A 15,379-nucleotide genomic window follows, 5' to 3' on the forward strand; every position below is an offset into this window, starting at 1 on the left:
CTCCGTAATGATTGGGACAGTGAAGCATTTAAAAAAAATGTCTCTGTACTCCAAAAGTTTGGATTTGAAATCAAACAATGACTATGAGGTTAAAGTGCAGACTGTGATCTTTAATTTGAGGGTATGAATCGTTAATAATGAAAAGTGAGAAAGTTACAGATGCACAAATATCATACCCCCCAAGACATACTAACAATAACAGGGGAGGTTAGCATTTGTTTTAGGGAGGGAATTATATTTGTGCATTGTAACTTTCTAGAAACATATTCTATTCTTATTTACAATAAAACGGACTCCAAAATGACACAATACAGTATTTACCATTTATTTCTATTGGGCACAAAATAATCTGAAACACAACCAAAAGAAACAGCAAATGCATCCAACAAATGTGTAGAGTCACAAGCTTGATGTAGCCATTGCGTGTTATGGGACCAAATACTTAACTTTTTACTACTTTAATACACATGAATTTGTCCCAATACTTTTGGTGCCCTAAAATGTGGGGAATACGTACAAAAAGTGCTCTAAGTTCTTAACCATTCACCCGATATGGATGTAAATACCCTCAAATTCAAGTGGTCAGTCTGCACTTTAACCTCAGTCATTGTTTGATTTCAAATCCAAACTTTTGGAGTATAGAGGAGACAAAAGATGAAAAAATGCTTCACTCTCCCAATCATTACGGAGGGCACTGTATATAAAGAGAGAGCGACACAGTTGGAGGAAGAGAGAAAGTGAGAGAAATAAGGAGGAATGAAGAGGGGTATGGAGTGGAATTCAGGCTGCCTCAACAGCAGTTCATTGTGCCTAGTCTATGTTGGTCTGACGTGCTTAGCCTATTGAAACGGCCATAGGTACTCCTCTACGCCTTGGCATGTAAAAAAATGTAAAAAACTAAGTACAATTCTAAGAAACATAACTGTGACCAATGTCTTTAAATGCAAACTCGCTCTCCCCTACGCCCCTTGGTCCAGACAGAGGAGCAGGGAGTCTGTGCTGGGGGATGTTGGTATAGCGGTGGTCCTTCAGCAGACATACTTATAGTCTCAGTCCTCTAGCTTAGGTGAGTCCATCGCTAGAGGCAGAGGTCTGGGTATGAAGACATTTATCATTTGCGATGTACAAAGTTTCTCCTCTTGATAACTCAAAGCTCTCTAACTGAAAAGATTAAATGATCCACAGAAATCCTTGGTATTCTTTTCTATGGCCTTTCTACTACATTTTTTGTTCAAGTTTACATTTTTTCTTTAAATATCTTGTTTGACTTGATAATACTTGAAGTTCATGTACAAGTTGATACTGGACAGATTACTGGTACCTGGCTATGTGAGGGTAGGCTCCCCCTCTCTCTCCCCCTGAGAAAAAGTGTATTGGAGTCCCATCGAGGTAAAGTATGTGTGACAACCCCCACTGAAACAGCCAGATAAGAATGGACAACAGATAGATGAGGCGCAAAAGGCAGAGCAATCGGATTTGCTGTGCTCTGTCCTTACCCTCAAAGCCTCCCAGCGTCCTATGCATCGCCTCATGCTAATATTCAACATACTCAATTTTGGCGATGTTCAGCTATGGGTCCTTGCCAGGGGATGAAAGGGAGTAACTTAATCCCCCTCCTTCCCTTCTCGCAAAGGGTTTGTGCAAGACAGGCACTGGTCACATGGTGCTCAGAGTTTTTGTAGCCCTCTCAGCGCAGTTTCGTATCGTAAGTGGCGGCGCGCTGCCTAAGCCTGTCATACCCACTCCTGGACAGGATGTTTGTAGTAGGTGACGTTCTGTTGCACCCCTTTGTTTTTGAACTGGAAGATAGTGTAGACCAGGACCAGGATGCACAGCGACAGGATGCAGGGAATCACCACAGCGATGGCGTTGACAGTGCTGTGCACGTCATTGATGGTCACCATGATGTCTACGTCATCGTGGGGAAGCTGCCGGTCCTTGTTCTTCTCCATGTCTGATTGGTGGCAGCCCATCCAGTCATTGACAATAGACTTGGGGTAGCCGGGCTCAACGGTCAGCTTCTGGTTGTCAAACTTCCAGTAGTCCTTCCCTTTGTAGAAATAGGTATAAACTAAAGAGGGGAAAAGAGAGCAAAAGTACAAATTCATTTGTATCTAACAGATTGACTTATACAGTTTGCAAATCTAACACCTCAAACATTTTGCCTGACAACTCATCCTGAATTTAACTCTGTATGGCGTGAGTGACAGAGCAGCATTCTCCAAACATTCCATTGTGGAGAAGATACGCTAGTGGGCATGGCGTTTGGCCAGGAGCAATGTGAATTGGTAATCAGGCTACGCAAACGTTCCCCTGTCCAAATAAACACTGTACCTGATTATCTACCATTTGTCATATCATAACGGTATGCTATCAAAGCTCTACAACCGAAAATGCAGTCTCCAAACCATAACTCTCTAAATGCCCTGTTTCTTTTGGAGGGGTAGTTCTCTGTACTACGCAATTCCTGGGAGAAAAGGCACACTGATTTGAGAATGTGTGGCAATCAGAGGACGACAGAAACCCTGGAGGCTACTGATTGATGAAGTACTCCCTTCTGCTGCCGTCCAAAACAGCACCTCCAGATCCCTTAAGAAAATGGCTGAGCTACAGACTAGCGGACGGACTAGCCAAATGGACCATGCCACCCCCTCTGATTTCCACCTCTCATGTTCTCAAGTCCTCTGTGGAATGTGTTTCAGGAGGTTGTGACATGACTCGCAAAAAGTGATGATAGTTAATTCCAGAGGAAGTCTCCCGGGAGGTGCCGAGGCAGTGCAGCGGTTTTTCACTAGAGCAGCACAAATGAGTGGCGGGGCTGAGGCCCCTGGCTGGATTAACCCTCTGACCCTGACACCGCCAATTCCACTACACTCATGGCACAAACAGTCCTCGGACACAGACGGCCAACAGTTCAGTGACAGCCCTCTGGCCAGAAGGGCCACTTATCTGATGTTGACATGGCTGACATGGCTCTCACTGATGGGTTAATATTAGCCGACAGCATCTCAGAGAACGGTGAGCAATTCTGACTCACACAAGCTGCTGAGACTTCATAAATACACAATAAAAACAAATGGCTCTATAAAGTTCCAAATAAGGGTGCTTTGGCTTGAAACCATAGGGGAAGCCTTTTTGGTGCTATATGGAGCCTTTTTTTGAAGGTTCTATAAAGAACCATGCTCATAAGGTTCTAAATGGAACATGTATGGTGCTATAAAAGAACCCTTTCATTAACTTCTATAAAGCACCATTAAAAAAAGGTTCTATATAGCACCAAAAAGGGTTCCGCTATGGTTACAACCCTTTTTGGGGCTATATAGAACCCTTTTGATGGTTCCTTATTAAACCTTTATGGAGAAAGGTTCTTTGTAGAACCAAACATGTTTTTATTTTGGTTTAATAGCCAAATTATATTGTTAAAATACAATCACTTTTATTATTGTGCTTATTAACAAGTTGAATCAGGTGTGCTAGCTCTGGAACGGCTTGGGATCCCTGAGGAGAGAATTGAAAACTACTGAGTCAACAGTTCTCAATTGACACAAGGACATACATGAGACTTTCACAAGACACCGTCACTGGCCATAGTTATAACATGTACTAGCATAACACAACAGATTAAATCAACTGTAATGACACTCACGGTTGCACAAAAAGAGCTGTGAACAAACCATGCTCCAAAATATTCTAATGAGCTGCCGCCCCTACATTTGAATTATCACTAAAAGAGGAAAGATTCCTTTGTTTCAGTAAGGTTCCACATAGAACCATCACCCTTCCCAAAGAGCCCTTGAGGAACCCTAATGTTTTAGTGTGTACATGAGGAACTTCAGCTATTTTCTGCTGTGTTACGAATGTGTTGTCAACACATTTTGAGCTCAATCTCGTATAATATTTACCTCGTGCTTGATGAATATTCTGTATACATATTTAGTAGGCCGACTATACATTGGTACTTTACGCCAGAGGTAGTCAGGGACCCAGATCTCGATTGTCAAACCATTAAAATCATCATTATACCAGCCTCTAAAATCATTGACAAGCATCAATAATTGTCTTCAAATAAATACATTCCTATTATTTTGAAAACACATCTGTTAAATAATATGCATAAAGGGAGGCACCAGGATATCTGGTCACCAGGAAAACAATGTGGGCAGATATTTTAATACCATGTGTAAACACAGCAAGCCTTGATCACAAAACCCACATGTTAGCGCAAGTTGTAAATGGGGCCTTCTGATAAGACTAAAATAAAAGTGCAATGTTGGTAATTGTAAGAGTACAGTTATTGTTTCAATGTGCAATTACAGCGTATGTACATTACTACGATAACAGTCCAAGTGCTTTGTTACTGTAATAGCAATTACAGTACCAAATGTAGTTCATTCATAAAGTAAACAGAAATTCCAATTCCCCAATGAAAATAATTGGAATTTCAAATGACTTCCCGAATTGACGTTATTGAGATGGAATTAACCCAAACCCCCGTCCCTCTGCATGCTTCAAGGCGGTAGCCACATGGTCTGTGGATAATTATACTCACAGCCCTCCCTGCTGACGAAGGCTCCCTGCGGCGCCTCGGGGATGCCCTTCCACACAGTGATGGGTTTGGGGTAGCCCGGGTCGGCCATGCGTTTCTCCTCGTTGTAGCGCCAGTACTGGTCCCCTTTGAAGAAGTAGGTTTTACCCACGGGCTCCCAGCGCAGTGCTGTGTCAATGCCGTCCTTAGGGAGACAGTTACCCAGTTCCACCAGACTCTGGGGGTACCCGGGTTCAGCAGTCACCTCTTTGAATACCCAGTACTTGTCACCTGTGGGGTAAACAACAACAGGGTCATGTTCATTAGGCACTAAACAGAGGAAAACCGACTAAAACGGGGAGATTATCTCAAACTATTTTAATTTTCCACTGTAAAACCTTTTTTAACCTTTTACTGAAGTGAGCTAGATCAGGGTCACAGTGTGTCTTGGTAGTTTTAAACAAATCTACTTTGAAACAAAAGTATACACCTCACACACATGGTTATGGGCTTAAAAATAAGAAGACACCTGTACCATGTCAGATACAGGGCTCTATTTTTGCCTGCCGTTAAGTCGGCACAAGTGTCACACATGTTAGTTTGCAATTTCGGCATGTAAAAACTGGCGCACTGGCATGTTCCAGCCCTAATGCCAGGTTTAGCAATTTACCTGTCTAACATCAGCATGCTTGTGCTCCGATGGAAGGGGTAGAAATATTTGCGGCACGTCCTTAACGATCCAAAGTGCTAATTTCAGGCAGCGCTGGTAGGGATATTTAAGACCAACCAAATCTGGTTTTAGCGGTAACGCAGTTGGTTATGACAGTTGTGACAGCGGAAACGCAGCCTATCCAGCCATGACGCGCACTGCCCATATGCGGATGGAACAAGATGTGATTTGGTGCCTGTATACTTCATATTTAGAAACATAAAACAAATGTTTTTTCCCCATTTTATTTGATTAAAAACAAAGCAGAGCGCCCCCCCCCTCTCAATTAAGTCTGTTTTCTTTTTGTCCTGCCCAATGTAGTCAAGTAGGCTAGTCGATAGTGTTTTGTTTATGATGGCGATTTTATAAAATCATTACATTTTACATGTACTGTATTTATTGTAGTTGAAAAAACGAACAGATTACTTATTTTTCATAGAATTTTATTCAACCCAAACTTATTCGAATGAGTCACTGTCCTGGTTTTATGGTGGGAATGTCCGTGGCACGCATGTAATGCAACTTCTGGAGAAGTGTGAATGCAATCTGTAAGAAGTTTTCAATTCGTACAGTACTAGTCAAAAGTTTGGACAAGTTATTTTTACTATTTTCTACATTGTATAATAATAGTGAGACATCAACACTACGAAATAACACATGTAGTAACCAAAAAAAGTGTTAAACAAATCAAAACATATTTTACATTTGAGATTCTTCAAATAGCCACCCTTTGCCTTGATGACAGCTTTGCACACTCTTGGCATTCTCTCAACCAGCTTCATGAGGTAGTCACCTGGAATGCATTTCAGTTAACAGGTGTGCCTTGTTAAAAGTTAATTTATGGAATTTCTTTTGTTCTTAATGCGTTTGAGCCAATCAGCCAATCAATGTAGGGGTGGCATACAGAAGATAGCCCTATTTGGTAAAATACCAAGTCCATATTATGGCAAGAACAGCTCAAATAAGCAAAGAGAAATGACAGTCCATGATTACTTTAAGACATGAAGGTCAGTCAATATGAATAATTTCAAGAAATTTGAAAGTTTCTTCAAGTGCAGTCACAAAAACCATCAAGCGCTATGATGAAACTGGCTCTCATGAGGACTGCCACAGGAAAGGAAGACCCAGAGGATAAGTTAATTAGAGTTAACTGCACCTCAGATTGCAGCCCAAATAATCTTCACAGAGTTCAAGTAACAGACACATCTCAACATCAACTGTTCAGAGGAGACTGTGTAAATCAGGCCTTCATGGTCGAATTGCTGCAAAGAAACCACTACCAAAAGACACCAATAAGAAGAAGAGACTTGCTTGGGCCAAGAAACACGAGCAATGGACATTAGAACGGTGGAAATCTGTCCTTTTTTAAAAATGTTGGTTCCAACCGCCGTGTCTTTGTGAGACGCTAAGTTGGTGAACGGATGATCTCTGCATGTGTGGTTCCCACCGTGAAGCATGGAGGAGGAGGTGTGATGTGTGGGGGTGCTTTGCTGGTGACACTGTTTGTGATTTATTTAGAATTCAAGGCACACTTAACGAGCATGGCTACCACAGCATTCTGCAGCGATACACCATCCCATCTGGTTTGGACTTAGTGGGACTATCATTTGTTTTTCAACAGGACAATAACCCAATATACCTCCAGGCTGTGTAAGGGCTATTTGACCAATAAGGAGAGTGTTGGAGTGCTGCATCAGATGACCTGGCCTCCACAATCACCCGACCTCAACCCAATTGAGATGGTTTGGGATGAGTCGGACCGCAGAGTGAAGGAAAAGCAGCCAAAAAGTGCTCAGCATATGTGGGAAGTCCTTCAAGACTGTTGAAAAAGCATTCCAGGTGAAGCTGGTTGAGAGAATGCCAATAGTGTGCAAAGCTGTCATCAAGGCAAAGGATGGCTACTTTGAAGAATCTCAAATATAAAATATTTTTTGATTTGTTTAATACTTTTTTGGTTACTATATCATTCCGTATGTGTTATTTCATAGTTTGTAGAATAATAGTGAAGACATCCAATGTAGAAAATAGTAAAAATAAAGAAAAACACTTGAATGAGTAGCTGTGTCCAAACTTTTGACTGGTATTGTATGTAAAACATCAGTATAACGGTGAGTGGACATTCTCCCTTTCTCTTTATATTGGATCTTGTCTAGCTACGGTGAAACGTTTGGATGTACGTAAAACCCTCTGTAGTCTGCATTCTTTTAATATTGTATGCCCACAGGAAGCAATTATGTTGTCTGTAAGTGTATTTACATATAGCCTACACTGCGTGCACAATTGTTAGGCAAATTGTATTCCTCGGGAGTAATTCTATCGTTGAACAAACACAATGCTCTCAGTCAATCCAAAATGTTATTGAACCTCAAACCTGAATGTATAACAAAGGAAAAGTGAGTTTTGTCTTTCTCAGGGAAATATGTGTGCACAATTATTAGGCAACTAAATTACAACTAAGTGTAACAGATAAGTAACACAAAATGACAATTATATAACATTTTTGGCCTTTCAAAAATATTCAGTGACCAATATAGCCACCCTTATTTTCAAGAACTGCTATGAGCCTTCCATCCATGGAGTCTGTCAGTTTATTGATCTGTTCACGATAACTTTTTGCTGAAGCAGCAACCACATCCTCCCAAATGCTGTTCAAAGAGGTGTACTGTCTTCCCTCACTGTAAATCTCACGTTTGAGAAGGGCCCACAAGTTCTCAATAGGATTTAAGTCAGGTGAGGAAGGGGGCCAGGTCGTTATTCAGGCATCTTTGAGGCCCTTGCTGGCCAGCCAAGCAGTGGAGTACTTGGATGCATAAAGATCATGGCCTTCTAGAATGCTCAGGACTTCTTCCTGTACCACTGTTTGACAAAAGAATCTTCCAGAAACTGGCAGTAGGTTTGGGAGTTGAGTTTCAGTCCATCTTCAACCCGAAAAGGTCCAACTACCTCATCCTCAATGATAGCAGCCCATACCAGTACCCCTCCTTCACCTTGCTGTCACCTGACTCAAAGTGGTGCCCTGTGTCCATTACTGATCCAGCCACGGGCCCATCCATTTGGTCCATCAAGAGTCACTTTCATTTCATCTGTCCATAAAACCTTTGAAAAATCTGTCTTCAGGTATTTCTTTGCCCAATATTGACGCTCCAACTTGTGAATCTTATTCAGTGGTGGTCTTGTTTCAGTCTTCTTGACCTTGGCCATGTCTCTGAGCACTTGACACCTTGTACTTTTGAACACTCCAGGTAGGTTGCAGTTCTGGAATACGGTGGCACTGGAGGATAATGGGTTCCTGGTAGTTTGATGTTTAATTCTTCTCAAGTCTTTTGCAGTTAATTTGCGCCTTTTCTTCCCCATACGTTTTTTGCGCCCCAGTTGACTATTTGCAACAAAACGTTTGATTGTCCACGCCTCAATAGTTTAGCTATTTAAAGAGTGTTGCATCCGTCTGAAAGGCATTTTACATTTTTGGCTTTTCAGTGTCAGTTAAATCTCTTTTTTGGCCCATTTTACCTGAGGTAATGAGGCTGCCTAATAATTATGCACACCTTGATATAAGGTGTTATTCACTTTCGCCACACCCTCCCTCATTACACAAATACATATCACCTGAAAATGATTAAATCCAATAAGCATTCAAGTTTATATAGTTTGGAGTTCGAAAATGTGAATAGAAATAATGATAAGATCAGAATACTCACTTGCCTAATAATTGTGCACGCAGTGTATTTAAAGCAAGTTGTTGTTTCATTTTGTTTAGAATTTGATTAGAATTATTCACTCTTTTTAGGCCTTATCAATAATACATGTAATCTTGCTTATTGACAGTATCAGTGTGAACGCTATGTATATATTTCCACATTGAAACCATGCAATTACTTATAGCAATTTGGACTGCAAACAGGTTGAGGTTAACATATTTAGCAAAGAGAGATCAACATTTTGTTTCTGTAAGCTGTTAAACAAACTATCATTGGTATTGGAGTTGATTCCAAGGCAATACATAAAACACTGTAAATACAGAACTTGAAGCAACCACATATTTAGCCATGGAGCACGTTCTGATTGGCCAGTGGGGGGCTAAACCTAGACACACCCACAACTTGTTTATTCATCAAACCAAGCCCTTTCGCACCAATAAGGACAGTGTTAAAGATTGGGGTTTTATAGTTGGTACTGTATGTCTCTGTAATCCAGGTTTATTCACCTAAAGCGAACATGACTTAGCTAACAATAACACTAAGCAGTGCAAAATGGGCTATATCACATTTGAAAAGGAGAAGGGAGTTAAAATACCCTTAAAGAATACAAATTTGCCGTCCGATCTCTCGTAGGCAGCGTCGATACGGGGCGGTAGACCTTTCCAGAACTGCTCAATCTGCATCGGGTAGCCCTCCTGCACCTCATTGTTCCGCAGTCGCCAGAACCATCGGTCCTAAAGAGAAGAAAAAAGAGAGGAGAGAGCTCACATCAATCACAGCTCATTATCATTTGGCTCCAGTAAATCTAGGGCACGGCTGAGCAAACTCCCCACTGACTGCTACCCACATGCAAATACCCACACTTACCCCTCAAACAGCCACAAATGATTCGCATAGCAGAGGCCTTATTGCAGGGTAACTACAGTGCTTTCGGAAAGTATTCAGACCCCTTGACTCTTCCTTCATTTTGTTACGTTACAGCCTAATTCTAAAATGGATTAAAAAAAATACAAAAATCCTCAGCAATCTACACACAATACCCCATAATGACAAAGTGGATTTTTTTTTTTTTTTTTTTTTTTTTTTTTACATTTTGGCAAATTTATTTACAGAAATGCCTTATTTGCATAAGTATTTAGATCTTTTTGCTATGAGACTCGAAGCTGAGGTCAGGTGCATCCTGTTTCCATTGATCATCTTTGAGATGTTTCTACAACTTGATTGGAGTCTACCTGTGGTAAATTAAATTGATTGGACATGATTTGGAAAGGCATTCACCTGTCTATATAAGGTCCCACAGTTGACAGTGCATGCCAGAGCAAAAACCAAGCCATGAGGTTGAAGGAATTGTCCATAGAGCTCAGAGACATGATTGTGTCGAGGCACAGATCTGGGGAAGGGTACCAAAACATTTCTGCACCATTGAAGATCCCCAAGAACATAGCGGCCTCCAATATTCTTAAATGGAAGAAGTTTGGAACCAGCAAGACTCTTCCTATGGCAAGACATGAAAATGGTTCTCTAGCAAAGATCAACAACCAATTTGACAGAGTTGGAAATAATAATGGGCAAATTTAAATGTTGCACAATCCAGAGTCTTAGTGACTTACTAAAACAGACTCAGCTGTAATCGCTGCCAAAAGTGATTCTGACATGTATTGACTCAGGGGGTTGAATACTTATCTAATCAAGATATATTAGTGTTTTATTTTCCATATTATTTATATATATATATATATATATATATATTTTTTTTTTGGGGGGGGGGGGAAATGTTTAATCCCACTTTAACACAACAAAATCAAGGGCCGTGAATACTTTCTGAAGGCACTGTATCAATTTAGTGAATATAGTTGCTATTTAACATAAGGGTTTCAGCATAGAATATAATCCTTTATATTTGTACATGTTTATTTTGTCAATATACACTGAGTATAAAAAACATGAAGGACACCTGCTGTTTCCATGACATAGACTGACTAGGTGAATCCAGGTGAAAGCTATAATCCCTTATTGATGTCACATGTTAAATCCACATCAATCAGTGTAGATGAAGGGGAGGAGACAGGTTAAAGAAGGATTTTTAAGCCTTGAGACAATTGAGACATGGATTGCGTGTGTGCTATTCAGAAGGTGAGTGGGCAAGACAAAAGATTGAAGTGCCTTTGAATGGGGTATGGTAGTAGGTGCCAGGCGTAGGGCTACTGCGGTGACCGTGTTACCTCCACCCTGGCAGTCATACGTCATGATTGCAGTAACATTCTACATGACCGTTGAGTCACAGTAATCTCCTTTTATGCACTCTGGACTTGTGTTGGTAGTACCCAACTTGCTAACAAACAGCAGGTCCTAATGGCCTGGTATTCAAGAACTCTATTGTCCCTCCATCAGGTCCCAATGGCCTGGTATTCAAGGTATCTATTGTCCCTCCATCAGGTTGCTAATGGCCTGGTACTCAGGGCTCTATTGTCCCTCTAACCACTTTGATGTCAATGCAAATGCTTTCACATTTATCGTCAAAACAGTATCATGCTTTTAAAACTCACCTTACTGTATTTTTATTTATATTTATTATGGATCCCCATTAGCTGCTGCCAAGGCAGCAGCTACTCTTCCTGAGGTCCAGCAAAATTAAGGCAGTTATACATTTTAAAGCATTACAAGACATTCATATCAGATTTCACAAAATATTAAGTGTGTGCCCTGAAGACTACTCCATGGCTACTCTAAAAATTACAAAGTTCTCATAGAGGGGTCAAATAACGTAACACCCTATACTAGCTATGTTAGGGATTGTAATAATAATAAAAAAAATTGATAGAAAAGCAATACAATTAAACAATTGTTAAATAAAATACAACTACACTATACCATTCAAGATAGGGACTGTTGTAAAATAATTATTTACTTTTCTATTTATCATATTTTATAAATGGATAAGACGGCATTCGAAGAAAGGATAACTAGCAAAATAATACATTTTCAAATATAACGAATTGGAACACAAAAGTGCTCAATCAACATGGTGGAGATAGAAATATAGTAAACAGAAGACATAGAAGGCACAGTATGTGTGGATGTATTGTAATGGAAGGTGTGATGTGCATTTTTGTCTGGCATTAAGTGAGTGAGAAAGGAAACTGTTGCATATCCCAGAACCAATGTGTGTTTGTGAGCAGGGGTTGCGAGAGAGCGCTTTCAATTTTGTGCAGATGAGGGATATACATTTTAAAATAAATTATACATCTCATATATTTATGTATTGTCCTATCATGATGGAACGGTCCCCCAACCTTAAACCCTAGACACCCACCTGAGCGACTTAGAGTCCTTATCTGTTTTATGGGCTTACTGTAAATTGTCTATATGCAGCCAAAACAGAAAGAGGAATGTGGACAGAGACCTACTAGAGCAGCACAGCCCCTCAAGATTCTGAGCCTGCCTGGCAGGGTTGGTACTACAAAGCCCCCCCCCCCCCCCAAAAGGGAAATTCTCAAAGCTGCTAATGACAACCTTGATGACCTCATACCTAGCTGGTGGGGATTCCGGTGGGGTACCCCCAACCAGGTAGTGGCAGTGCTGGCAACACTAGCTGCAGTAACCCATAGGGAGGGGGTCACACTCGGACAATCAGAGGGGTATATTATTGTGACCCTGGTGGCACAAAATAATCTAAGGTCTGACTGCACAGAGATGCTTGGGTAATGGTCACAACGGGGGACCAGTGTTTTTTAAAAATGTATTTAACCTTTATTTAACTAGGCAAGTCAGTTAAGGACAAATTCTTATTTACAATGACGGCCAAACCCGGACGATGCTGGGCCAATTGTGTGCCACCCTATGGGACTCCCAATCACGGCCAGATGTGATGCAGCCTGGATTCGATGTGTGTGTTTCAGGGGAAGGAGGCGTATCTGATCTCCATCACCTATGACTTGACATTGGTTAATCAAATCTCCCCCTTTTTGCCAATTTTGCATGCTTTCTCAAACGGCTGTAACTTTAAATGCTTTCGTAAATCAAGTCCTTTCTTGAGTTGGCTCTCGGATGTAACAACTGTTGAGTGTGTGTGTGTGTGTCCCACATCTGTTGCTAGGGGGTAAGGATGTTAGGGACAATATAGAATGAATTACAATTGTTTGCAAAAATAATAATTACTTAACAAAAATGTAATGCAATGGCAATCCTGGTTATAGGTCACAATCATTTGCATGAACTGTCAACATTATTATTAATGATGGAAATTTAAGATGCAAATCATTTTATAAAATCTTGTGTATTTTAATGAGGGAAATAAGTATTTGACCCCTCTGCAAAACATGACTTAGTACTTGGTGGCAAAACCCACCAAGTACTTGGTAATCACAGAGGTCAGACGTTTCTTGTAGTTGGTCACCAGGTTTGCACACATCTCAGGAGGGATTTTGTCCCACTCCTCTTTGCAGATCTTCTCCAAGTCATTAAGGTTTCGAGGCTGACATTTGGCAACTCGAACCTTCAGCTCCCTCCACAGATTTTCTATGGGATTAAGGTCTGGAGACTGGCTAGGCCACTCTAGGACCTTAATGTGCTTCTTCTTGAGCCACTCCTTTGTTGCCTTGGCCGTGTGTTTTGGGTCATTGTCATGCTGGAATACCCAATCCACGACCCATTTTTAATGCCCTGGCTGAGGGAAGGAGGTTCTCACCCAAGATTTGACGGTACATGGCCCCGTCCATCGTCCCTTTGATGTGGTGAAGTTGTCCTGTCCCCTTAGCAGAAAAACACCCCCAAAGCATAATGTTTCCACCTCCATGTTTGACGGTGGGGATGGTGTTCTTGGGGTCATAGGCAGCATTCTTCCTCCTCCAAACACGGCGAATTGAGTTGATGCCAAAGAGCTCCATTTTGGTCTCATCTGATCACAACACCTTCACTCAGTTGTCCTCTGAGTCATTCAGATGTTCAATGGCAAACTTCAGACGGGCATGTATATGTGCTTTCTTGAGCAGGGGGACCTTGCGGGCGTTGCAGGATTTCAGTCCTTCACGGCGTAGTGTGTTACCAATTGTTTTCTTGGTGACTATGGTCCCAGCTGCCTTGAAATCATTGACAAGATCCTCCCGTGTAGTTCTGGGCTGATTCCTCACCGTTCTCATGATCATTGCAACTCCACGAGGTGAGATCTTGCATGGAGCCCCAGTCCGAAGGAGATTGACAGTTCTTTTGTGTTTCTTCCATTTGCGAATAATCGCACCAACTGTTGTCACCTTCTCACCAAGTTGCTTGGCGATGGTCTTGTAGCCCATTCCAGCCTTGTGTAGGTCTACAATCTTGTCCCTGACATCCTTGGAGAGCTCTTTGGTCTTGGCCATGGTGGAGAGTTTGGAATCTGATTGATTGATTGCTTCTGTGGACAGATGTCTTTTATATAGGTAACAAGGTGAGATTAGGAGCACTCCCTTTAAGAGTGTGCTCCTAATCTCAGCTCATTACCTGTATAAAAGACACCTGGAAGCCAGAAATCTTTCTGATTGAGAGGGGGTCAAATACTTATTTCCCTCATTAAAATGCAAATCAATTTATAACATTTTTGACATGCTTTTTTCTAGATTTTTGTTGTTGTTATTCTGTCTCTCACTGTTCAAACAAACCTACCATTAAAATTATAGACTGATCATTTCTTTGTCAGTGGGCAAACGTACAAAATCGGAAGGGGATCAAATACTTTTTTCCCTCACTGTGTATATATATATATATATGTATATGTGTATATATGTATATGTGTGTGTGTACATACATACATACATACATACAGTGGGGAGAACAAGTATTTGATACACTGCCGATTTTGCAGGTTTTCCTACTTACAAAGCATGTAGAGGTCTGTAATTTTTTATCATAGGTACACTGTGAGAGACGGAATCTAAAACAAAAATCCAGAAAATCACATTGTATGATTTTTAAGTAATTAATTTGCATTTTATTGCATGACATAAGTATTTGATACATCAGAAAAGCAGAACTTAATATTTGGTACAGAAACCTTTGTTTACAATTACAGAGATCATACGTTTCCTGTAGTTCTTGACCAGGTTTGCATACACTGCAGCAGGGATTTTGGCCCACTCCTCCATACAGACCTTCTCCAGATCCTTCAGGTTTCGGGGCTGTCGCTGGGCAATACGGACTTTCAGCTCCCTCCAAAGATGTTCTATTGGGTTCAGGTCTGGAGACTGGTTAGGCCACTCCAGGACCTTGAGATGCTTCTTACGGAGCCACTCCTTAGTTGCCCTGGCTGTGTGTTTCGGGTCGTTGTCATGCTGGAAGACCCAGCCACGACCCATCTTCAATGCTCTTACTGAGGGAAGGAGGTTGTTGGCCAAGATCTCGCGATACATGGCCCCATCCATCCTCCCCTCAACACGGTGCAGTCGTCCTGTCCCCTTTGCAGAAAAGCATCCCCAA

At 41.3% G+C, this 15,379-nt stretch overlaps 1 protein-coding gene across 2 annotated transcripts in view; it reads right to left on the minus strand.

The window, feature by feature from the left end:
- Nucleotides 1-420: 420 nt before the first annotated feature.
- Nucleotides 421-15,379, minus strand: part of mmp24 (matrix metallopeptidase 24) — a 105,590-nt gene continuing 90,631 nt past the window's right edge. For both annotated transcript variants that reach the window (XM_029776498.1, XM_029776497.1), the window contains exons 7-9: nt 9,528-9,666; nt 4,550-4,816; nt 421-2,071 (exon numbers count right to left, since the gene is read on the minus strand). In XM_029776498.1, coding sequence (XP_029632358.1) covers nt 1,734-2,071; nt 4,550-4,816; nt 9,528-9,666 — 744 coding nt within the window. In that variant the 3' untranslated portion in view covers nt 421-1,733. The remainder of the gene's footprint in view (nt 2,072-4,549; nt 4,817-9,527; nt 9,667-15,379) is intronic.

Source organism: Salmo trutta, chromosome 14 (assembly GCF_901001165.1).
Source record: "Salmo trutta chromosome 14, fSalTru1.1, whole genome shotgun sequence".
Classification (NCBI taxonomy): Eukaryota; Metazoa; Chordata; class Actinopteri; order Salmoniformes; family Salmonidae; genus Salmo; species Salmo trutta.